The sequence below is a fragment of the Ctenopharyngodon idella genome, chromosome 11 (assembly GCF_019924925.1).
Source record: "Ctenopharyngodon idella isolate HZGC_01 chromosome 11, HZGC01, whole genome shotgun sequence".
Lineage (NCBI taxonomy): Eukaryota > Metazoa > Chordata > Actinopteri > Cypriniformes > Xenocyprididae > Ctenopharyngodon > Ctenopharyngodon idella.
Window position 1 is genome coordinate 25,239,302 of NC_067230.1, and position 24,312 is coordinate 25,263,613.

The 24,312-nt window shown below is 36.8% G+C and overlaps 1 protein-coding gene across 1 annotated transcript in view; it reads left to right on the forward strand.

The window, feature by feature from the left end:
- The window catches only part of LOC127522439 (thrombospondin type-1 domain-containing protein 7B-like), a 56,152-nt gene that overhangs the window by 4,919 nt on the left and 26,921 nt on the right, over positions 1-24,312 (forward strand). The window contains exon 2 of the mRNA XM_051912417.1: positions 13,688-13,840. Within this exon, the coding sequence (XP_051768377.1) occupies positions 13,714-13,840 (127 nt within the window). The 5' untranslated portion in view covers positions 13,688-13,713. The remainder of the gene's footprint in view (positions 1-13,687; positions 13,841-24,312) is intronic.

Genomic DNA, 24,312 nt, shown 5'->3' on the forward strand with positions numbered 1-24,312 from the left:
ATTATTATTTCCTTTTTTTAATTATTTCCTTTTATTGTTTCCTCGATTCCTTGGTCCGTACCAGAGTTCAATTGCTCCCCCCTCCTGTCTCTGTTCACATTATATTATTTCACTTTTGTTGATCTTTTTTTTTAACCTTTGGTTTTGTTTCAAGTGTGTCACACGAGTCCTGAAAAGTGAAGCCAGAGCATCTCGATCGCCCCCAGGTAGCTAGATGCGGTATAGATCATAAACCCCACCCTCTCAATATAATGTAATGGGACGTGAAATAAACGAAACAATCAAATTACACGTCAAATTTTTTTTCCCAACAATGGTTTCTGTCATTTTAGGCAGTTTTTATCACGCTGATATTAGTTGTATTCGTTCTTAAAATAAGTTTGGTTTTAGTTGGTTATTTGATGCTATAAAAACATGGGTTTTGACGTCGTAATTGATAGCTGAGATTGACAGCTTCTCTGAGCGAAGTAGTCACTAAAGCAGCAACAGACTTTTTTTCTGGATCTTTGGGAGTACATTGGAGCTTTGACTTTAATTTCTACATTTCCAAAACTTTTTTCACACAGTTGTTCTGCAGTAAACTGTATTAACCGATTCTGTGGCGGCTTCACTTACTACAATGGAAGAGAGTGAAGGTGCGTCGTCCATCTTTTTTTACAGTCTATGTTTTGTTTCCAAAGCGTCAGCATCTAACTGCCGCAAATGCACTGCAAATTCTCTGAAGAATGCAGGAGTCCATTTCTGCTGAAGGCAAGCAGAAATGAGATATACATTCTGCATCCAGTGCATCAGTCACGCCTGTCAGGAAAGTGAGTGAGAACACACACAAACTCACAGTTTTCAAATCATATGTTATCAATAGCGGTTCACTTCCATGATTTAGTACGATTGCGTTTATATCAGCAGCGAACCGAATGGGAGTTCACATGAATGAACCTCCCCAGACCACCCTTTTTAGGTGGATTTGGGTACGGTTCGCTGGTGCACACCTGAGTTCAAAAGCCAGCATCAACATCATCCACACGAACCGAACTCAGTCTACCCCAGGTGCACACCAAATGCACTAGTGTGAAAGCACCCTAAATGAGCATTTTGAAGAAAAGTGGTGATAGTTGCAAGCTTACTAGGTATAACTTTTTTCCTCATTACTGTGGTTACAAACACATTTTTGAAGAACTTAAAGTAGCAGTGAAAAAGGTAATATTCTTGTAGCGTTTTGCTAGCAGTGGTTGTGGTTTTGATTCTCAGGGAACCCAGATACTGATAAAAGAATATCTTGAATGTGCTACCACTTTCATTACAGGTACAAGGTTCAAGTGAGAAACTATGACAGATGTGTTAAAAAATAAATCCATGTTTGCTGTAAAGACAAGTTATACAAAGTGCAGTCAGGGGACTGAAGCTCATGGATGAGCATTATGGTAGTTTGTGCTTCTCCAGTCTCTTGGTTTATTTGATCACTGATTTGATTTGCTGCACACTTGAAGGTTCCTGGTATCAGGCATCGTATGAGAGTGTCTCAGCATCTGCTGTGCAAAAATAAATTGTTGGTGAGTGAGAATGATTTACAGTAGACATATCTAAAGCAGCGTAGTGTATTTGACATTTCTGGTAGCTTCAGTTGATTCCTCACTGTAAAAAAATATTGTTAAATTTGCAGTAAAAAACAAGAAGCTGTGGTTGCCATAAATTCACCGTAAAAATACAGTGACAATGCTTCAGGTATTGCAGAATAGCATAATGGTGCCTATATATTTTACAGCTTATAACAACATATTTCATTAAGTGATATAATTTTAATATACCAATCTGCTTGAACTGATAAATCAGTTCAACAGATTCCTTCTGGGAATGTCCTTTTACTGCTTTTCACTGTAAATTATTATTTCAATGTTTATACTTGCAAAAAACATGAATTTGACAGTATTTTTCAGTAAAATTACATACAATGTGATTGTAAACATCTACTGTTAATGTAACTTAACTGTTCACCTATTAACAGGTTTTTATTGTAGCATTTTTATAGTTTTTTACAGTGTAGGATGCACTGGTAGTGGACTGTGATGCACTGGTAAATCTATCCGCTTTTAAGGGAATTTTTAAGAAAAATTCTTCTTTATTGAAAGGCATAGATGCAGGGTTGTGACTATAATACAACAATTAGATAATTACTTTTTGGAAGCTGTGAAAGTAATGTGTTTCTTTTTTATTACACCATAATGTGTAGAAATTGTACTTTTCAGCTGCATATTAGCACCTTAAGGTGTTTTTTAATATTAGAAGTCTTCTTTTTTTAAACTTTTTGTTTGTTTGTTTTGCTACTTGCAATAATAGAGAGTTTACTTAATTATAATGGAAGCAATTTTGTTGCATCCATGCAGACAGGTACCATATGCACCTTTTAGGGGTAGATAAGGTACAGAGGGGTACCTTTCAGGGTAAAATTTTTGCACAATATTTTGTTCTTTTATTTGAGAAATGCTATTCAAAAGTTGTCTTTTTTATCATTCTAATTGAATGTTACAAACCAGACACCAGGATCCAGCTGTTTGATCTCAAAGCTGTGGAACTTCCAGTGGAGAGGTCCAGAACTTTGTGAAACTTGTGAAGTTTTGCTAGAGTCTGAGAACTTCAGAGATGATCCTGCAGTGATGCTACAGAGACATCAAAGGACTGACAGCAGCTGGTCATGTCTGGCCCTTCAAAGTGTCTAAAGCATCTGAAGTTTGGCAGAGATAGAGTGTCCGGCACTGAGGATTTTTAGAAGCAACCTAGTGACTTCAGACAACCCAATGTATGTCAGTGGGATTAATCGGACAACACATGAGCTATTAAAGGGTTAGTTCACCCAAAAATAAAAAAATTATATCATTTATTACTCACCCTCATTTCTTTCTGCACCCGTAAGACCTTCGTTCATCTTCAGAACACAAATTAAGATATTTTTGATGAAATCCGATGGCTCAGTGAGGCCTCTATTGCCAGCAATGTCACCGAACTTCTCAAGATCCAGAAAGGTACTCAAAATATATTTAAAACAGTTCATGTGAGTACAGTGGTTCAACCTCAATATTATAAAGTGACGAGAATACTTTTTGTGTGCCAAAAAAACGAAATAATGACTTTTCAACAATATTTAGTGATGGCCGATTTCAAAACACTGCTTCATGAAGCTTCGAAGCTTTACGAATCTTTGGTTTCGAATCAGTTGTTCGGAGCACCAAAGTCACTTGATTTCAGCAGTTTGGCAGTTTGACACGTGACCTGAATCACTGATTCGAAACAAAAGATTCGTAAAGCTTCGAGATTTTATCAAAAAAGAGTCAGATTTCATCAAAAATATCTTAATTTGTGTTCCAAAGATGAACGAATGTCTTACGGGTGTAGAACGACATGAAGGTGAGTAATAAATGACATTATTTTCATTTTTGGGTGAACTAACCCTTTAATATTCTGATTGGCCTGTAACCATATTTTATTTTATTTTATTTTATTCCACAAGCATGTAGATACATCCTTGTATTCCTGTACTTGTCACTACGATCAGAAGGACCTCTTCCAAATTTATCGGTGCTAACACAATGTCTAATCTTTCACAAACCCGCGGCATTCACAGATAAAACAAGAAAGCTTTATAAAAACAGGGTTGAAGTGTCGACATTTGTCTGAGAGTTTCTCTCTGTTGTTTCAAATGAGAGTTGAGACAGTGACTCCAGCTCTCAAAGATCCTGAGCCCAGTTTTCAGGCCTGGCGGCTAGGAATCACAATGGGACTATGAAGAACAGATGAAAGAAAAGACAATCAAAGACAACTCAAAAACATGTTGAGTTTGCTTTAAGTGAATCACTTTGAAACTCACTTCCCGGTCTGTTTTTTATGCAGAATCTCTCATTAGTGTGGCACACATGAAAACAACAGTATTTCAATCTGTGTGAAAATTAGCTCAAAGACTAATAGACTCTCTCTCTCTCTCTCTCTCTCTCTCTCTCTCGCTTTTCCTCTGTCTCTTCAGTTCTCCAGCAGTAAGTCTTTGCTGTTTGTCCAATGTTGTGTTACTGAATGACTGATGCTGTCACATGACAGTTTGCTTTCATCTCCGCTATAGGAGAAGGCATAGTTTCTGATGCATTTGAACAAGGTCCAATATTAGATTTTTGCTGCACTGGCCAATGGTGGGTAAATTTACTGCCCATAAATCTTCCTTACTGGCCACAAAATTGTCTTTTACATTGTTTTTAATATTAAAGCTATATTTTCTTCCCTTAGGCAATGCAATTTTTCTACTGTTTTCTCCAGTGAATGTTACCATGTGACTCGCAGCATCATATACGAGATCTCTGAAACTACATCTGATACATGATTGTTTTGCTCATATTTTCATGTTGGTAGTTTAATCACTTGTTTGGGCTTTAAGCAGCCAGGTACCCTATTTTATTAGGGCCCGAGCACCGATGGAGTGAGGACCCTATTGTAATTGCTCGGCCAATTATTCTTCTTCTCTGAAATGAATCGCATTTTTGAGAGCCTAAACATGCTCGAAAACTCATGAAACTTTGCACACGCGTCAGAAGTGGTGAAAATTTACGTCTGATATAAGTTTCAGAATTAGGTGTGGCAAAATGGCTCGATAGCGCCACCTACAAAATTTCAATTAAGCGCCCTTTACGCTACGTTTCACGTACAAGTGTGAAATGCGATAGACAGATGTAACATCCCAATACCTACAAAAAAAGTCCCTGGGTGCCGAATCTGAAAACCCAACAGGAAGTGAGATATTTTGAATTTTCTCTGCGAAATTTTGGCAGTTTTTGCCATTTCCAGGCGTTGTACTTTAACAAACTCCTCCTAAAGCTTTAATCAGATCAACATCATATTTGGCCAGTCTAATCTAAAGGCCTTTGCGACGCTAAATTGCGAAGATCTTGAGTTTTCGCTGAAGGGCGTGTCAGTGGCGGCCTGACAAATTCGATGTTTCGCCATGAAACAGGAAGTTGTTATGACTCGGGCATACATTGTGCGATCTGCCCCAAACATCACATGTTTTATTAGGGTCCTGGCCTGAACACATTTACATGGCAATATTCAGTTATAGTCATAGCGCCACTTGCAGGCAACAGGAAATGACATGTTTTACACTGTGATTAACTCCTCATAGACATTTAAACAGAACAACATCATATTTAATCTTGAGGCCTTAGTGATGTTAAATTAGGGCTGGGCGATAAAACGATAACGATATGTATCGCGATAGACACGTGATCGATATCAATAAAAAATGTGTTCGATAAAACGTTCGATTTTTTTTTTTATTCTTCGTCGGAAGAAAACAGAGGTTGCGAAGCAAGTTTGGTTGCATTAACAAAGGCACTCGCTCTCTGGTAACCTAGCAACGTAGGGAGTGACACGCTAACAGCCAATCATGTAACAGTATCAAGTTTGGTTGCGCCATATTGTTGTCTCGTGCTGGTCTGCTGGATTCCTCTTCAGTAACCGGCAACTGATAAGCAGAAAATGAGTGCCGCAGCGAGTGAGGAAATTGTAAATAAAAGAGGAAAAGTCAGCTCGCCAGTATGGCAGTTTTTTGGATATTATAAGTCTGACCGTAGTCAGACCAATGTCGTCTGCAAATTATGCAAGACTAATATGCATTACCATGGTAATACCACGAACTTCATGTACCACCTAAGCCGCGCTCACCTTTTGGAGCACAGCCGTATTCAACCAACAACATCTGTAGCTGCAACACCGCACAACATTTTAATTATTTGAGTTTTCCATGGTTGTTGACATTTCTGTCTTAATAACTGAGGAGATTATGATCAGAGGAAGGTTAAGTTTAAAATAAAAATGTTTAAATGTAATATATTTTTCTCCTGGTCCTTATTTTAAATGGGTCAGAAAAAATTATCAATAATTATCGATATCGACCGATATGAAACACTGATATCGTGATACAGTTTTCAGCCATATCGCCCAGCCCTATGTTAAATTGCAAAGATCTTGAGTTTTCGCTGAAGGGCGTGTCCGTGGCAGCCTGACAAAATCTGATGTTTCGCCATGAAAGAGGAAGCTGTTGTAAACTCAGGCATACAGTGTCCGATCTGCCCCAAACTTCACATGTGTGATAAGAGTCCTGGTCTAAAGACATCTATATGCCAATATTCAGTTAGTCATAGCGCCACCTGCTGGCAACAGGAAATGGCATGCTTTACACTGTAATTCACTCCCAGAAACACATTTCAATATGCCACAAAGTGCCAAACATACTAGAAACATAAATCATGCAACACTCTGCTAACTGCTAATGTGCTAATGTATGCGATTAACGCCACGAAACAGGAAGTTGTTGTAACTCGGGCATACAATGTCTGATCTGCCCCAAACTTAACATTTGATAATAGTCCTGGCTTGAAGACATCTACATGCCAATATTCAGTTACAGTCAAAGCGCCGCCTGTTGGCAGCAGGAAGTGTGGCACTTTGAAATGCCATATTTCCCTTGTATTTACTCGCTTACATGCATGTAGCCCACTGTTCACTGTTTTCCTAAGGCCAATGGGTGGTGGTGAGCCCGGGTGCGAGGGCCCTTTCATCGCTGCTTGCAGCTTTAATTTTTATTTTGTATTTTATTTTATTACTAATTATTTATTAGAATTAATAATATTGTGCAATATTACATTACTACATATAAAATTACTGTTAATAAACCAATAATAATAGTTCAAACCAATAAAATAAATTATTTGAATTTAATTTATTAATTAAATTATTTAATTTATTGTTATTATTATTATTATTGGTTCAAAATATTACATTACTAAATATTAAATTACCATTAAAATAATAATAATAATAAATTATTATAGTTAAATGTTGTTAGAAGACTCACAATTCCTGGCATGTTTTCTTTCGTATGTTTTTTATATATACATATAATATATATATATATATATATATATATATATATATATATATATATATATATATATATATATATATTTGTTTCAAATGATAGTCTGACACTGATAAAGGACAAAAAATTGTTTGTCCTTTATCAGTGTCAGACTATCATTTGAAACAATTTTAATTAAACCATGTATTATTTGCAGATTCTATTAAAGTGACCAGTTGATTGAAGAACAACTTATAGTTATAGAAATAGTCGCCAAAGCTAATTTAACTTGCATTTGGTGCTTGACGAATGGACCATGAACTTTCTTATAGTGGACTGTATTGAAGCCCGAAAGCCAATCTCGAAGCCCTTGCATGTGTCTGTAATTGCAGTCACTCCATTTTTCATACACTTTACCAATTAAAGGTCTACACCTCATCCTATTTAAGTCCTAGCTGTCTCCAGCCACCAAGGAAATCACAAGAACAGATGTTCAGTCCAGTAGCTGCACACAGCTCTCATTTGAACCCTATATAAAGTATGTTTTATTGATTCTTTCATTTCCACTTTGCTTCATAAGTGTATTTGCAACCGTTTCCAGCTGAGCTGGAGCGGCCATATATAGCTGCCATATGCTTCCTGCTGCAGAGCTTGGTCCACAGCAGGGTCTGTGTCCTAATTGAACTGTAATTGACTCAGCAGCAGGGAAGGTCAGTTTGTCACAGAGCACTGCATACAGTGTGCCATCAAGCCTGTTACCTGATCCGTCCAGTAATGACTCATGCCACAGTATCTGAGAGACTCTTTTTACAAGATAAAACAGGAAATTGATGCACATATTTATGAACGCACACACCGAAGCACCATATTTGATGAGCTAGAGAAAACGTACACACTCTGTAACATGTGGATTAACACTGACACTAAAGCAATTACCTAATGTAGTTGACGCCATTGACTCTTGGGTGTCTGTTTTCCAATGTGAACATACTTTTCGGTGACAGCAGGGATTTACTCTCCTCACTATCCTGTTCTATTACACATATGTTATGTGTGTGTGTGTTGGAGGGGGGGGTTTGGTGCGGGTGGGGGGATGGGTGACGGTGGGGGATGATAGATTTGGAAGCAGTCATTCTGATCATAGTGACAGGTACAGGAATACCAGGATCTTAGATCTACATGCTCAGGAAAAATAAAATAAAATAAAATTTTAAAATGTACTTTTTAAATTATTTTAAAAATATGTTTATTATTATTTAATTTGTCATTTACACGACAATTCAAAAGGTCAGTTTAAAAAATGTAATAATACATATTCATAAAGGATGCATTAAACTTTTATAATGTTATAAAACATTTCTATTTCAAGTAAATTCTGTTCTTTTGAACTTGCTTTTCATCAAAGAATCCTGGGAAAAAAATGTATCAAGGCTTCTTTAAAAAAATTTAAGCAGAACAACTGTTTTCAACACTGATAATAATAAGAAATAATAAAAAAAAACTGGAGTAACTGCTGCTGAAAATTCAGCTTTTCCATGACAGGAATAAATTATATTTTAAAATATATTAAAATAGGAAACGGTTATTTTAAATAGTAATAATATTTCACAATATTTCTGTTCTTTTGAACAGTACACTGTAAAAAAAATTCATGATTTGTTATCACATCATTTTTTCTTTTGTCAAATCATCTTCAATAATTAATGTGGTTCAGATAACATAGAGTTTCTGTTAATTAAACCAATCGCCTTTGAAATTTTTAATTTCAATGAACTCAAAATTTTATAAAATATTATGAACATTTTTTGGTCCAAACTAAAACCTGTTATCATTAACCATGTACTACAAAATCTTTCTTTTAACAGTGCAATTCAATAGTCAATGTGTTTCCATTGTGTGAAAGAGCATTGTTAAATGCCAACCGATCGTCACTTGAAAGTTCTTTTTGCTCTCTTCATTAATGTAACCTATGCGTTTACACATTAATTATCCTGATAGAGAAAATAAGATCTCCAAATCATAAAGAGAAAACATCTGCGAGGGCAGCCGCTGCGATAACGCAACATTAGCTCAGTTGTCCTCCAGGTTAATTACTACAATACTCCTGAAGTAAAGGTTAAACAAAGGTGAGTCATGTTGGCATTTAACTTGGATATCTGAGTTCCTCCACACCTGAAGCGTGAAAATTTGAGTCAACTCTAAAGCTCAAGCGTGGGAGACTTTACGAAAGAAGGGTGAATTTTAACACCGGAGTTAAATGTTTTAAATGAGAAGGCATTTCAAAGCTGGCATTATGAAAATGTCATTGCACTTCTAGCGGGTGAAAATTTCAAGGGGTGAGACATCCTACAAGCCCAGCTGAAAATTGTCATGGAAATTAATGTGCTTGTTATTGCTATGATTAAAGCTGCAAAAAGACTTCTAAATGCATGCATATATATTAAAATGGCTGAAACAAACTGCCTAGAATAGACCTCTTATATTAGGAAGTGGGTGTTTGTGTGTTTCCCATGGGCTTAATGATGCCTGTATGTGGGAGATTAAGATAAATTTGTTCATTATTCTTTTCTTTACACCCTCTCGACCCTCAAAACAGAACTGAAGATTTCTAGGTTTAATGAAAAGGATGCACCCATTTAATCAGCCAAACAAACTATTTAATTAAACTTTTCAGTGAATACTTGAGCCCCGCAATTCCTCAAATCAGTTTGCCCTTCTTGAAAAATGAGTGTTTTAATCAGGCAGCCATTTGTAAATCTCTACTTCTACTTTGTGTGTGTGTATGTGCGGATGTATTGGAGTCTGCACATGTGTGAGAGTGAATGGAGCCCTGTCGAAACTGATTAGCTTTGTAATTACTCTCCGCTCTCCGGTCAGCGCTAACAGACATGTTTAATGCTATGCGTCAATCTACAGTCTCACGACGGGATGAGCAGGGAATTCTAAGATAACAGCACTTGGAGGAAAGGAGCACAGAACTGTGTCTCGAAGCTCACTTCAGTTGTGACAGGCCTTTCAAACTGTACGACAATGCCAATGCAGCTAACCAAACATTTGATGCAGATCCAGTCAGTGTTTTGCTGAATGAAATGTGATTTACATTTTTGGATGGGAATTGGAGTGATATGGGGATTATGGCAAAGGGAAGAGACAGATGTGGAGAAAGAAGAGGAATTATCTCTCAGAAACATCAGGGGAAATGCAGTGGAAGGTTATGGAGCTGAGTAGCTAATGAACATGAGGCTAGTAAAGAGGCTAGTTATTTCTGCTTCTTGGAAGCAGAAATAAAAACTGTTTGCAGACAATTGCAGCCAGTGAACCTTCAGTAAAATCACAATCAAGTGGTGTGTGTCTTTTTTTTTTTTTTTATGTGGGGTATATATATATATATATATATATATATATATATATTAGGCAGCACGTGAACATTTTGTCCTCCAAAGTTGATGTGTTAGAAGCAGGAAAAATGGGCAAGCGTAAGGATTTGAGCGAGTTTGACAAGGGCCAAATTGTGATGGCTAGATGACTGGGTCAGAGCATCTCCAAAACTGCAGCTCTTGTGGGGTGTTCCCGGTCTGCAGTGGTCAGTATCTATCAAAAGTGGTACAAGGAAGGAACAGTGGTGAACCGGCGACAGGGTCATTGGCAGCCAAGGCTCATTGATGCTCGTTGGGGAGTGAAGGCTGGCCCGTGTGGTCCGATCCAACAGACGAGTTACTGTGGCTCAAATTGCTCAAGAAGTTAATGCTGGTTCTGATAGAAAGGTGTCAGAATACACAGTGCATCACAGTTTGTTGCGTATGGAGCTGCATAGCCGCAGACCGGTCAGGGTGCCCATGCTGACCCCTGTCCACCACCGAAAGCGCCAACAATGAGCACGTGAGCATCAGAACTGGACCACGGAGCAATGGAAGAAGGTGGCCTGGTCCGCTGAATCACGTTTTCTTTTACATCATGTGGATGGCCGGGTGCGTGTGCATCGCTTACCTGTGGAACACATGGCACCAGGATGCACTCTGGGAAGCAGGCAAGCCGGTGGAGGCAGTGTGATGCTTTGGGCAATGTTCTGCTGGGAAACCTTGGGTCCTGCCATCCATTTGTATGTTACTTTGACACGTACCACCTACCTAAGCATTGTTGCAGACCATGTACACCCTTTCATGGAAACGGTATTCCCTGATGGCTGTGTCCTCTTTCAGCAGGATAATGCACCCTGCCACAAAGCAAAAATGGTTTAGGAAGGGTTTGAGGAGCATAACAACGAGTTTGAGGTGTTGACTTGGCCTCTAGATTCCCCAGATCTCAATCCAATCGAGCATCTGTGGGATGTGCTGAACAAACAAGTCCAATCCATGGATGCCCCACCTCGTAACTTACAGGACTAAAGCCCGGAACACACCAAGCCGATGCAGCGTCTGGGTGCAAAGTTGCCCTGACATACCAAACCGACACTCAACACCCGACAGCCAAGTAGCACGTCTGTTCTGTGCCTGCGTAAGAAGAAATGCCTTTCCGTACCAGCAGGTGGCAGTAGCTGAACAGCCAATCAGAATGATCAGATGGCCCGACTGATCGATGAGCTCCGACGCCGATTCATCAGCCGAAAAAATGCCAACGAGGACCAACTTCAGCCAATGGTGCGGAACACACTGAGAAAACTTAGTCGGCCGATGAACAAAAATTGCCCGACGGCCAACTGTCGGCTTGGTGTGTTTCGGGCTTTAAAGGATCTACTTCTAACATCTTGGTGCCAGATACCACAGCTCACCTTCTGGGGTCTAGTGGAGTCCATGCTTCGACGGGTCAGGGCTGTTTTGGCAGCAAAAGGAGGATCAACACAATATTAGGAAATATTATGTTATGCCTGATCGAATATTCTGCTTACATTTATATTACATTTATATTTGTTTATTTTTACCTATTTTTCTAGATCCTTTTTATTTATTTATTTTTATTTTATTTTATATATTTCGATTTTATTCCGCACTATATTGTACAGTACCATACCATATCATGGTATGACATACAATACTGTTCTATTCCAAATTATAGGGTTAATTGACTACTGTTTGCCTGAAACAGATGTTCCAGTGGAGATCCACAATTAGTAAGTGGCTCTTTGGAGTTAATTGTCTGTAATTTAGTCATTCAGCTAAAAAAAATTCTACTGATAAAAAAAATATCTCTATGCAGTAATTTGTCACTATCTCTCCTGCTCTTCATCACCTTCTGTCTGTTCTCTCTTTCCCTCCTCTTCTTTTCAACATTTCTTCTCTGTCCTAAGTAATGGATTTGACATGGTGGGAATGTGGCAGACGTAATTTAGCTGAGTGGAATCAGCCACGGCTCTTTGTGTCCAGTTCATCTCTTTAAATGTTCTCCTTGAGCAGAGCACACGCTTCATCCAGTCAGCTCTAACGAGCGCCAATGAATTCCCTTCAAGAGACTGCATGGATATTTTTCCCCCTCAGGAAGGTGTTTATATGTGCCTTAGAGACAGGAGAATAAAATGAGACAAAGAGTGAGAAAAACAGATACAGAGGAAGGATTTCACAGGTTTAGCTTTTGTGAAATATGTCCAGTGTCTCCAGGGAGGTATTCTTCTCTGGCAAATCCTAGATTTCTCACTTCCTCTGACTTATTGTGCTACAACTTGAGAAATATTTAAACCAACATATAGGTAATGAAACACATCTGGATCTGTGGCTGGAAGTTAATTAGTACTACTCAGTAAAATATAAGCTGAAGCACTTTGTTCTGTTCTGTTCTAGAAAAGGAAGGATTTTATAGAATGATTTTATATTTTAATATCTTATTGCTTAATTTTTGATTATTTAGGATTTCACCATTTTGACTAATTTCAATGGCAGGCCTTGTCTGGCCAGCTACATTATTTTCTTGATCATTTTAACCTTAAATTTCAATGTAAATTTGAATTTAAAAAAAACTTTGCAAACCATAAAAATCCTAACATAAGTCGATGGTCAGTTAATATACTCCCTGACAATAGGTTATAGTATATAAAATATTGGGGGGAAAATGCTTACAATAATGTTCAAAATGTTCACCAGATGAAAAAATAGTGATAACATAGTGTTGTGATAAACTATTTTTTAGTTGCAGCCTTGCAGGCGATTGTTCGACCAATAACATAGTTGATAGAACTTTTGCATGAGCAAAATGAGAGATGTTCTTAAAATAAATTTAAACTCAGTCTAAAAAAAACTATTTTTCTGAAGTACTTAGATGTAGAAATTCACTTTTTATATATATATATATATAATTCATTATTTTGAACTCAAGAAACACTTCAAAAACAGACAAAAAATTGTAATTTAAGAAACATCAAGGCAGCTTCACCTAACAAATATTTGTGCAAGATTATATGTTTTCCTTTAGTGGATAAAATATTATATTTCTGATGAAAATTGTTGAAAAACCTAAAATTATCATCAGTGGACATGAAATCGACCCTAAATTGTAGAATGACTCAGGTGTGGTGTTACTTTTCTATATGATCAGATGCTTGTTGGAGAAAATGGGCCAAAAGATCCCATAGACTTACATTGAAGCAGGGAGAAACCAAACTTTGTCCAGTAAGCAGCCACTTCACAACCACCCACAACACCCTAGAAATTGCATAGCAACGTGCAAAAAAATAAAAAATATGAATGTTGTGGTATTTTTGTCTACGCTGATGTGTTGTTTTTTTGTTTTTTTTTCATGAAACTGTACATAAGATGTCTTAACTTTCTAGAACTAATTAACTAGCTATTGTGTGTATTTCTGTTGCAGGTTAGATACCAACAGGCTGACAGAAGATGGCATTTCTGAGGCATGAGATTACCTTTTTCTTCTCCCTGTGGGCTTCTCTCCTTTATGTAGCACTAATGTCTCTTCCACTGGGGGCAGAAGCACCAAAAAAAAGCCAGTACATCTGGAAAACAGGTGGGTTGACAATATTTTTTTTCTTGGTACGACAGGATGAAATTCATTTACGCTGTATTTTTCTACCATGATTACTTGCCATCATTTACTGATTGTCATGTTGTTACAAAATGGTATGATTTTCTTTCTTCTGTAGAACACAAAAGGGGACTTTTTGAAAAAAAAATAAAAAAAATATGACCAAAAATCCAAATCAAAAGAACTATTCATTCAGATGAATGTGCCATAGGCTGCTAAGGTTTTCAAAGGTTTATCTAAATTTTGATCATTTTGTCAGACCAAAGCTATCATATCAAGACTTATATAGTATAAGTGCACAAGAATATAGTGCACAAGATACTTTTAAACGTGCTTTTTTTGGGTCATTTTTGGATCTTGACATCATCAGTCCTCATTTGCTTTGAGAATGACCAAGATATTCTTCAAAAAGCCTTTTCAAAAAAAAAAAAAAAAATCATACAGTATTACTAATGGCATGAGGGTGAGAAAATGTTGACATATTTTCCATTTTTGCATGAATTATTTCTTTAACAGAGCACAGGGTAAATCTTAGTCTGATATTTTCACAGACAAAAAATGCATCAATTATTTCAGGGTTTTCAGAAATGCTAAACACACAGTTTGTGTTTGTAAGATCCAATTACTGCCTGAGCCAGAGAATTCTGACACATTTTTTGTTGTTTCTCTGTGGTCAGATCCAATTGGAGAAGTCACATATTGGGATTGCATAATCAAATGTGTGAATGACAGTTTTTTGTATAGTGCAGTCAGTCGAGAAGCAAGGTAATGCACATTTCTATTCTGCATTTGATAGAGGGAAACAGAACTGGTGAATAGAAAAGAATAAGTGCTCAAGGTTGGATATTGATCTTTGTTGCCGCAGATCTTTGATCGGGAGGCATGTATGTACAGCAGTTCAGAAAACTGTGAGACCATCTGCCTGTGTTATCTGTGAAGTCTGATCAATCTTATATCCAGCTGGAGTTGCACTGAGAATTCCTCATGTCACCATGGCAACAATTGTTAAGCGTGAGATTGACAGCTCACAAAGAACAGAAGATTATTACTTGGCCTATTAATGCCGTCCGGCCCATCCAAGCTACTGTGAGCTTATTTCAAGATGCTGCAATTAAGCACTTGTCCAGAACTTGTAACAAAACATCCAACATTTGCCTATGAAGACCTCAGGCAGGGAGTTCATATCAGGCAACTGCCATTCTCAGTAAATAAACACGGAAATGAGCATCATTCAGTTTCCTTTACTGGATGCAGGGACCAAATTGTGGGTTTGTGATGTCTGACCACTCTTGTTTAAGGAATAGTCCACCCAAAAATAAAAATTCAGATTCATTTTTGCACAAGCAAAAGTGTCCAGTAATAGAGAGATTATAGGGGAAAAATTAGCAGTATTCGGATGGTCATGGGATCTGAACACGGAGGTCATCATAAAACGAACCACTCCATGTAAAATAAAACCGCTTTTAATAGGCTACTGATGCATGTTCATGTTTTTTTTTTATGTAAGTATCATCTTTTTTTGAGATTTATTTACTATTTATTTCTTTATGTGTAAAAACCTTTTAATGGGGAAAACATATTTAATATGCATTTTCACATATTGTTCGCAAGTTTGGGGTTAGTAAGATTTTGTTATTTTGTTTTGATTTTTGAAAGAAAGAAATACTTTTATTGAGCAAGGATGCATTAAATTGTCAAAAGTGACATTTTAAATTGTTACAATTGTCATCAAAAATGCTGAAAAAAAAAACTAGAAGCAGCACAACAATTTTTTTAATGGGATGGCAGACAGCAGTGTGAGTAAAATAATAAATGCCCCTGTCACGTTTAAGTCCAAAGTCTGGAAAACCTGCACTTAACATTTTCATGGCATTTTGTTTTCCTAGTTAGACAGATATCATGATGTATCATTATAGGATTGTCTAGCAATGTATTGATTATCGTAGAATTGCTTTATCATGATTTTATCGGTATCATGAGCCATGTATCGTGTATCGTATCGTGAGGTACCCTGTGATTCCTACACCTACTGAAGACGGGAGTAATTATGCTAATAATTAAGCTTTGAATCACAGGAATAAATAACATTTTAAAATATATTCAAATACAAAACAGTTATTTTAAATTGTAATTATAATTCGCAATATTTCTGATTTTTACTGTATTTTGATCAAATAAATGCAGTCTTGGTAAGTTAGGATCATTGTCGGACAAAACATTTTGCTTTAGGCTACTTTCATTTCTTTTTAAAATTTGTAATCGATTTACATATCATAAATATCACAGATTTGTTTAAAAAATTTACACTTCAATAACTAGAAGGCACCAAAAGATAGTTTTGGTTTGAAGTTTCTTTTAAAAAGTTGACTCCCCTCGAAAGCTATTGTAAAAGTCCCCCCGAACTGATTGATGGGACATATCAACAGGTCTAATGCTAATGAAGGCAACTGTGAAAATGTTTTATAGATGAAGTAAGGATGAAATGAGGACGTTGAAGTTTCTCTGTGAAGCAGTGGTCAGTTCTCAGAGGCCCCGAGCGAGTTTCTTCTCGTGCTGTGTGTGGATCGAACAGCAGCTCTGCAGGTCCACAGGGGTGATGATTCCTGGAATGTAAAATCAATACTGGTTTCATCCTGAAGGAGTGTGTCCAGTTTCGTTCTGTGTGTGAAGAAGTGCTCATTTGTGCACCTACCCACTTTCTTTTGTATTCAAGGTCTAATTTTCTTGAGCTTTTTTTGTGTCTGTCTGCGTTTAATCTTGTTCAGTTTTCCTGGAAATTAGAAAAACATTGAGACAGGAGAGCAGATTCTTGAGTTTGAATCTTAAAAGCACTCTGAAGGCTTGAAAACCTAATTTTGAACCAGTCTCCCTGGAGTTCTTCGGTCTGACGTCACGAACTGGACAGAAAATGACTCTGTCTCACAAAACAAGAAGGTGAAAATTAACCTTCAAGAGATGGATGAAGACAGGCAGTCTGACAAGAGCAGATTAGATGCTTTTAAGCAGTATTATGGAAAGAGACATTGTCATTTTATCTAACGTGGACAAAAATGTGTACATGCCACGGCAAACAAGATGAATCATAATTTTTGGTCTGTTTCTGAATGAGAACTACTACATTCTGTGCACATACTGTATGTCTGTTAATATAGTTTATTTTGTCAGCTTTTATGAGGACACTACACTGTAAACCCCAATAAGTTGGGCTAACTCAAAAAATTTGAGGTAATCAGTTACATCGAATTTTTGGAGTTATGATGTTCCCAATTTTAAGTAAGCAGAACTATCAAGTTTTTAGTTTGCAGTACTCGTGCATGTTAATTGCTCCTAACTTCAAGTACTGAGTGAGGTAACTCATACATTTTGATAGCAATTAACATAAAAGATTTAGTTAATTCACTTTTTTATTTTGAGTTCTTGCAAATCAAAGGAGTTATTTCAACCCGATCTCACGGCAATTCATACGTATTTTACAAGGTGGCTAATTCGTACAAATTCGTACGACCTCACTCGTACAAATTAGTTTGTTTTTTGCTAAATCGTACGTATTTTACGAATTGCCAAATTCGTATGAATTCATACGAATGACCTACCCCTAACCCCGCCGCTAAACCTACCCATCACTGGGGTTTAGGCAAATCGTATGAATTCGTACGAGTGAGGTCGTACGAATTAGCCACCTCGTAAAATACGTATGAATTGGTCATGAGATAGCGTCGGTTAATTACTTCACTATAAACCCTAATGCATTATATTACACTTAATTTTAGCATTTACTCTCCATTTCAAGTGCCATGGGCAAAGCATGCTGGGAAATAGAAATCCCAGCCCAGTTTCAGTTAAACTTAAGTTACTCTAAATTAAAATAAATTAGTTCATACAACTCAAAACAATGAAACAATTCAGTTTACTTAAAATATGTCAGTGCTGTGATCTCAGAAGAAAAGGAAAGTTCTAAATACTCATAACAGTTAATTTAACTGAACTAATTTGTTTATTTTAAGTTTGTCCTACTCAAACCAATTAAGTATTTTGAGCGTTAGGGTTTACAGTGTAGCATAAAGCTAAACAGACATGTTCTAAAATCCATAAAACCTCAACTTTGATTTCACCTTGATTTAGTTCTTTAACATTTCTCTTGACATTCTGAAGGTGATTTAATCCACTACATACTTTGCAGTTCAAGTTGTTGCATCAGCCACACTCAACTGTTTCAGCTACAGGAACACGTCTTCATACATAAAATGCAGCTCACATGTGCATTAAAATAAAATATACAACATGGCATAGAAGTATGCAGGTCATACAATGAAAGCCTTGGTATAGCATATCACAACGATGTTGAAAAATACACAAAACTAGGATTCAAAAGCTTTATACCTTTGCACCAATCAAATACACATTTGCTGTTTTTCTTTTCTAAAAATATATATATTCTGACCTGTGAAGTTTGAGCTGCATTTTATGTATGAAAGGTGCTTTTAAAAAATTATTTATTTATTCATACTACTACTACCACTACTACTACTATTTGTCACCAAGATGAAAAAGTGTCCGTATAGGATAGGGCCAAGTCTTCTCATGAATAATTCAGTGAAGGTACTCAGACATCACTGATGTAAATGTGCACAATGGTCTTCAGTATAATGCAATACATAGGAGATTCATTAAGGCAAAAGAGATAAATAGAACATTTTTATGATTTATTTTCCATGGAATGAACAGGACCAAGAATGAAGCTGTTTGACTGCCAATATGATAGGACAGTGATGATCTCTCACAGTACAATATGTGATGAGACATGAGTATACACATTCTTTCATTTTTCAAATACTCTTTTTTTTTTTTTTCTGTTTGTATGTATATGGAGAGCCCACAGAAAAGAAGTGAGCAATTCTTCAGCAGTGAATATTGACCATATATTATCCATTAGTCTTTTGTTTTCTGTTCAGTTCATTAGTTGTGCACTCATTTCTTTCTTTCTCTCTGTTTGATTGATTACCGTGGAGGGCACACAGAGCCTTTCACAAAATCATAGTTGGTGTTCATGAGATGATTCCTGTTAATATATCTCTATAATGTTAATATGTCTCTATATAGGAGTTCTAGTTCACAAAAGACTGTCAAAAGGTTGAAATTGACCGAGATGGATAATTGCATTATCTTTATGACCTCTACCTCCATGAAGAACTTTTAACATCCATGAAACCTTTTCATTGCACAAAAGGTTCTTTATAGTATATAAAGGTTCTTTAGATTTTTAAAACGTAAGTTCAGACTAAGGCCTCGTTTACACTAGTGCGTTTTAATTTTTTAAATGGCGAAAAAAGAAAACGATCCTTGTCTACACTGGCGTTTCCACGGAGTTTCAGAAACGATCTCCCTCTACACTACACTACCGAAAACGCATGTCACATGACTGTTCATGCACACTGGGCATGCGCGTACAAGTGTAAACAGTTGCCTCTTGCACATATAGGCAGCTGCAGTATTAAAATATGCAGAGTTTAACTGCACAACGGCTGCTAAAGATGACAACGTTTTCATAAGTCTCCATTTTGGTTTGTTTATACTGAAACACAACCCTACATTTTCAAACTAAAACGTGGTCTGCAGCGTTTTTGAAAGTCTCCGCTTTCGAGTTTCGAAAATGTCAGTGTAGTGTAAACGACAGGAGTAACCATAGCAAAACTTGTGCGTTTTAAAACGAAAACGCACTAGTGTAAACGGGGCCTAAGAAAAAATATGGTTGTTCACGGTAAGGTTCTTTGGGGAACCAAAAAAAGTTCTTGTATGACATCGCTGCAAAAGAACCCTTTTAGAACCTTTAATTTGAAGAGTTTACTTATATAGTAGCTCCAAAATATATTTGGACACATAAAAGGAAATGTATATATTTATACATGCACACATACAATTCTTTATTATGTGAAATTTTGAAAAAATTTGATTTTTTTTTTTTTTTTTTTTTAAGTCTTAAGTTTTAAAAATTAATGGGGTGTGGTACTTTGGACCTCCATTGACCTACAAAAACATCTAAAATAGTCTACAAAATATGTATGAATGTCATACAGGTCTGGAATAAGAGTGAGTACATGATTACCTTTTTAAATGGGCAAAAGAGGCTTGTTGGGATTGAAATGATAAAACTATAGCTACAGTGGGGATCGAAAGTTTGGGCACCCCAGGTAAAAATTTGTATTAATGTGCATAAAGAAGCCAAGAAAAGATGGAAAAATCTCCAAAAGTCATCAAATTACAGATTAGACATTCTTATAATATGTCAAAAAAGTTAGATTTTATTTCCATCATTTACACTTTCAAAATAACAGAAAACAAAAAAATGCCGTCTGCAAAAGTTTGGGCACCCTGCAGAGTTAATACCTTGTACTGCCCCCTTTGGCAAGTATCACAGCTTGTAAACGCTTTTTGTAGCCAGCCAATAGTCTTTCAACTCTTGTTTGAGGTATCTTCGCCCATTCTTCCTTACAAAAGTCTTCCAGTTCTTTGAGATTTCTGGGCTGTCTGTCACGCACTGCTCTTTTAAGGTCTATCCATAGATTTTCAATTATGTTGAGGTCAGGAGATTGTGAAGGCCATGGCAAAACCTTCAGTTTACGCCTCTTGATGTAATCCACTGTGGATTTTGAGGTGTGTTTAGGATCCTGTCCATTTGTAGAAGCCATCCTCTCTTTAACTTCAGCTTTTTCACAGATGGCATCAAGTTAGCGTCCAAAATTTGCTGAAATTTTTATTGAATCCATTTTTCCTTCTACTCGTGAAATGTTCCCTGTGCCACTGGCTGCAATACAACCCCAAAGCGTGATTGATCCACCCCCATGCTTAACAGTTGGACAGAGGTTCTTTTCATTAAATTCTGTGCCCTTTCTTCTCCAAATGTACCTTTGCTAAAAAAAAGTTATATTTTAACCTCATCGATCCACAGAACTTGTTTCCAAAATGCATCAGGCTTGTCTATATGTTCATTTGCAAACTTCAAACGCTGATTTTTGTGGTGAGGACATAGAAGAGGTTTTCTTCTGATGACTCTTCCATGAAGACCATATTTGTACAAGTATTTCTTTATAGTGGAATAGTGTACCACAACTCCAGTGTCTGCCAGATCTTTCTGGAGGGATCGTGCAGTCAAACGTGGGTTTTGACTTGCTTTTCTCACAATCCTGCGAGCTGTTCTGTCTGATATTTTTCTTGGTCTTCCAGATCTTGCTTTAACTTCCACTGTTCCTGATGACTGCCATTTCTTAATTACATTCCGATTAGAGGATATTGGCATCTGAAAACGCTTTGCTATCTTCTTATAGCCTTCTCCTGTTTTGTGAGCGTCAACTATTTTCAGTTACAGTTTTCTAGACAACTGCTTAGAAGAACCCATGGTGCTGATTGTTGGGGCACGGTCAGATGAGTCTGGGCATTTAAAACCTTTGAGATTGACATCACCTGGTCTTTCCAGACGATGATTGAGAACAATCCATGACACTGTCAGGTCTCAGCTTTCCAAAGGGGGCGGTGCATGCTATAAACTCTGCAGGGTGCCCAAACTTTTGCAGACGCCATTTTTTTGTTTTCTGTTATTTTGAAAGTGTAAATGATGGAAATAAAATCTAACTTTTTTTTGACATATTATAAGAATGTCTAATCTGTAATTTGATGCCTTTTGGAGATTTTTCCATCTTTTCTTGGCTTCTTTATGCACATTAATACAAATTTTTACCTGGGGTGCCCAAACTTTCGATCCCCACTGTACGTTGTTCAAAATTAAAGTATTTGGGTCTTTTGGTTGTCAAATATTAGTAAAACATGTTCATAGTTAATTTGAAGAACTACACCTGCAGTTACTCTGCCAGGACACCTATGTAAACTTGACAGAAATGCAACATCCCAAGCCTTTTGAATTTAAGATGTCAAATCCACCAATCCTCAGCCCAGACTCCAACTGAATCGTGACGGGCCAAAAACAGCTCCATTTCTTTTGTTAAAGTGTCTGTGATAGGCAGAAAAGCACTGTAATTGCATCTGTGACCATTAGCGAGTAATTAATCTGTCATGTGCCCTATTGTTTCACCCTGCTGCGTCCAAAAAGTGTGTGAGTGTCAGACAAGAACATTTCTTCACACTGTTGAGAGGGAGGATGCTGCCCGTCTCTAGAGACCTCTGGGTCAGGAAATGTTTTGTGCTTTTTAAAATGTGTAAACAACAATAATGGTCCTGACACTTTCAGACATCATAAATTCATAATTTGATTTATTTCGGCATAAACAAAAGTTGAGTTGTTGAGTCGTGCTGTGTAGCATATGTACCAGTGCACTTGTTCGTAGCATGATACTGTAGCCAATCTCCGATTATACTAACCTGAATGTGCGTACTCTTATTCATCTATTTTGAAAGTAACGTTACAAACTTTTTAGATAGTTGTGTGCTGCTTAGCATCTACATAGCATCTAAATTCCTGTACTCGCATTAGTTGTTGGTTTACACATATTACTAAGAGAATATTTTTTAATGCATAATACACTACCATTCTGAAGTTTGAATTTGAAGTTCTTTCTTCTGCTAAACACAAAAGAAGATATTTTGAAGAATATGGGTAACCAAACAGGCCCAGGGCCCCATTGACTTCACTCAAAAAAATGAATTGTTGGATTTACTTAAAAAAGCAGTGTCAAGTGGTTCCACACAACTATATTGAGTAATTTGTACAAATAACAATTTAATTGTATGAACAAAAGAAATTCAAGTAAAGCTGACAAAATTTCTTTGAGTAAATACAAATCATTTGAATTTGTCACTGTTACATAATATTTATATGTGCAGTTTACTTAATAATGTTTATTATGTAAGGTGAACACATTTATTGACTTAATTTACCTTATTAAATGAACTATTTGCTCTACAAAATGCACTCAAAAAAATAACTCATTGAACAAACTCAATTGAATTGAGAGCAGGAATTCCATCCTATAAACATATATGAGTACTCACAGCATAAACACTGGCGCCACTCTTCTGCATAATGGTAACCACAAAATTCAAAAACATTACAGAAACTACTCTAAATGTCCAACATAACTGAACATTAAACACTAACATAAACTAACAACATCCTTCCCTTTACCGAAAAACATAAAATAACACTTTAATCCCTAAATTTACTCTAATGCAGTCCCTTGCAGAGCATGCTGGGAACTATGGATCCACTGCCCAGTTAGATATGTCAACATTAATTTGTGCGTTTCACTCAGCAATGTTAAGTTGACTTAACAAACACTTAAGTAAAGCTGACAATACTCATTTTTAGTAGAAACAACTCAGTTAAATTAAGTTCATGTAGTTACATGAGTTTTTAAAGGGGACCTTTTTTCACTTTTGCACATGGTGTTTGGACATAAATGTGTGTTGGCAGTGTGTGTACACAACCACCCTATAATGTTAAAAATCCAACCACTTCTTTTTTTTTTTTTAATCCCCATAAATCATAAGCAGTGTCTCACCACAAGCCGTTTGCAGGTTCCTGGCAATGTGACATCACATTAGCCACAGGCCCTGGCCACGAATGTTGACAGACACTGCCGTTTTAACATAGAACCGCCCTGAGCGAGTTCACAGCGAGTTGTACACAGTCCGCCATTGCTGCACTGACGAGAATGTCTCCCAAGTGTTTTAGGTGTTCTGTAACTGGATGGATTAATCCACATAGCTCTCTCCATTTACTCCCGAAATCTGAGCTGCTGAAGACGAGGTGGATTAATTTTGTTTTTGAAGAAAATGCTCCCTCAACTCTACCAAAATTTGTTTATGTCTGAGCAAATCATTTCACACCGGACTGCTTTGTGAACGAATGTCAATACAAAGGGACAATACAAAACAGAGGTTGAGCTAAAAATTTGTTACTCAAGGATAGATCTGTACAAACTGTTTGTGATCCAGCTTACAGTCTCCAGAGTGATACTGGATACGGCAGTAGGTGAGAGCACTTTATTACAGTTCATCGGAGTTGATTTACAGATAAAAAGTTTACCGGTTTATTAAGCACCACCCGAACAGGCATAAGGTCTTTATATATTTGTTTAGTATTAGTTGTTTCTGTGTGCTTCGCTATGTATGTTGATGATAATGCAAGGGAGAGAGAGAGCATTTATGGATAATATTTTAATGCACACTTGCACTGTGTTTTATTAAGCTCTTACAGAGATTTTCTAGAGTGAAAAAGGACGCTTCTTATTTTGTGTGAAGTACAATAAACATTATAAAACTCATCGGTAAACTGGCTTGTACTAATATAGTGGATAAAAAAAAAGAAGACAATATAAGTTATAACCATAATTAAACTAAATTATACCTGTTCTATCTCCATGCAGCATATATTCGCAGTTTCTGACATTATAGTGCGTCCTGACTCAATCCTGACAGCAGAGAATCAGCTCTTGAAGCTCCGC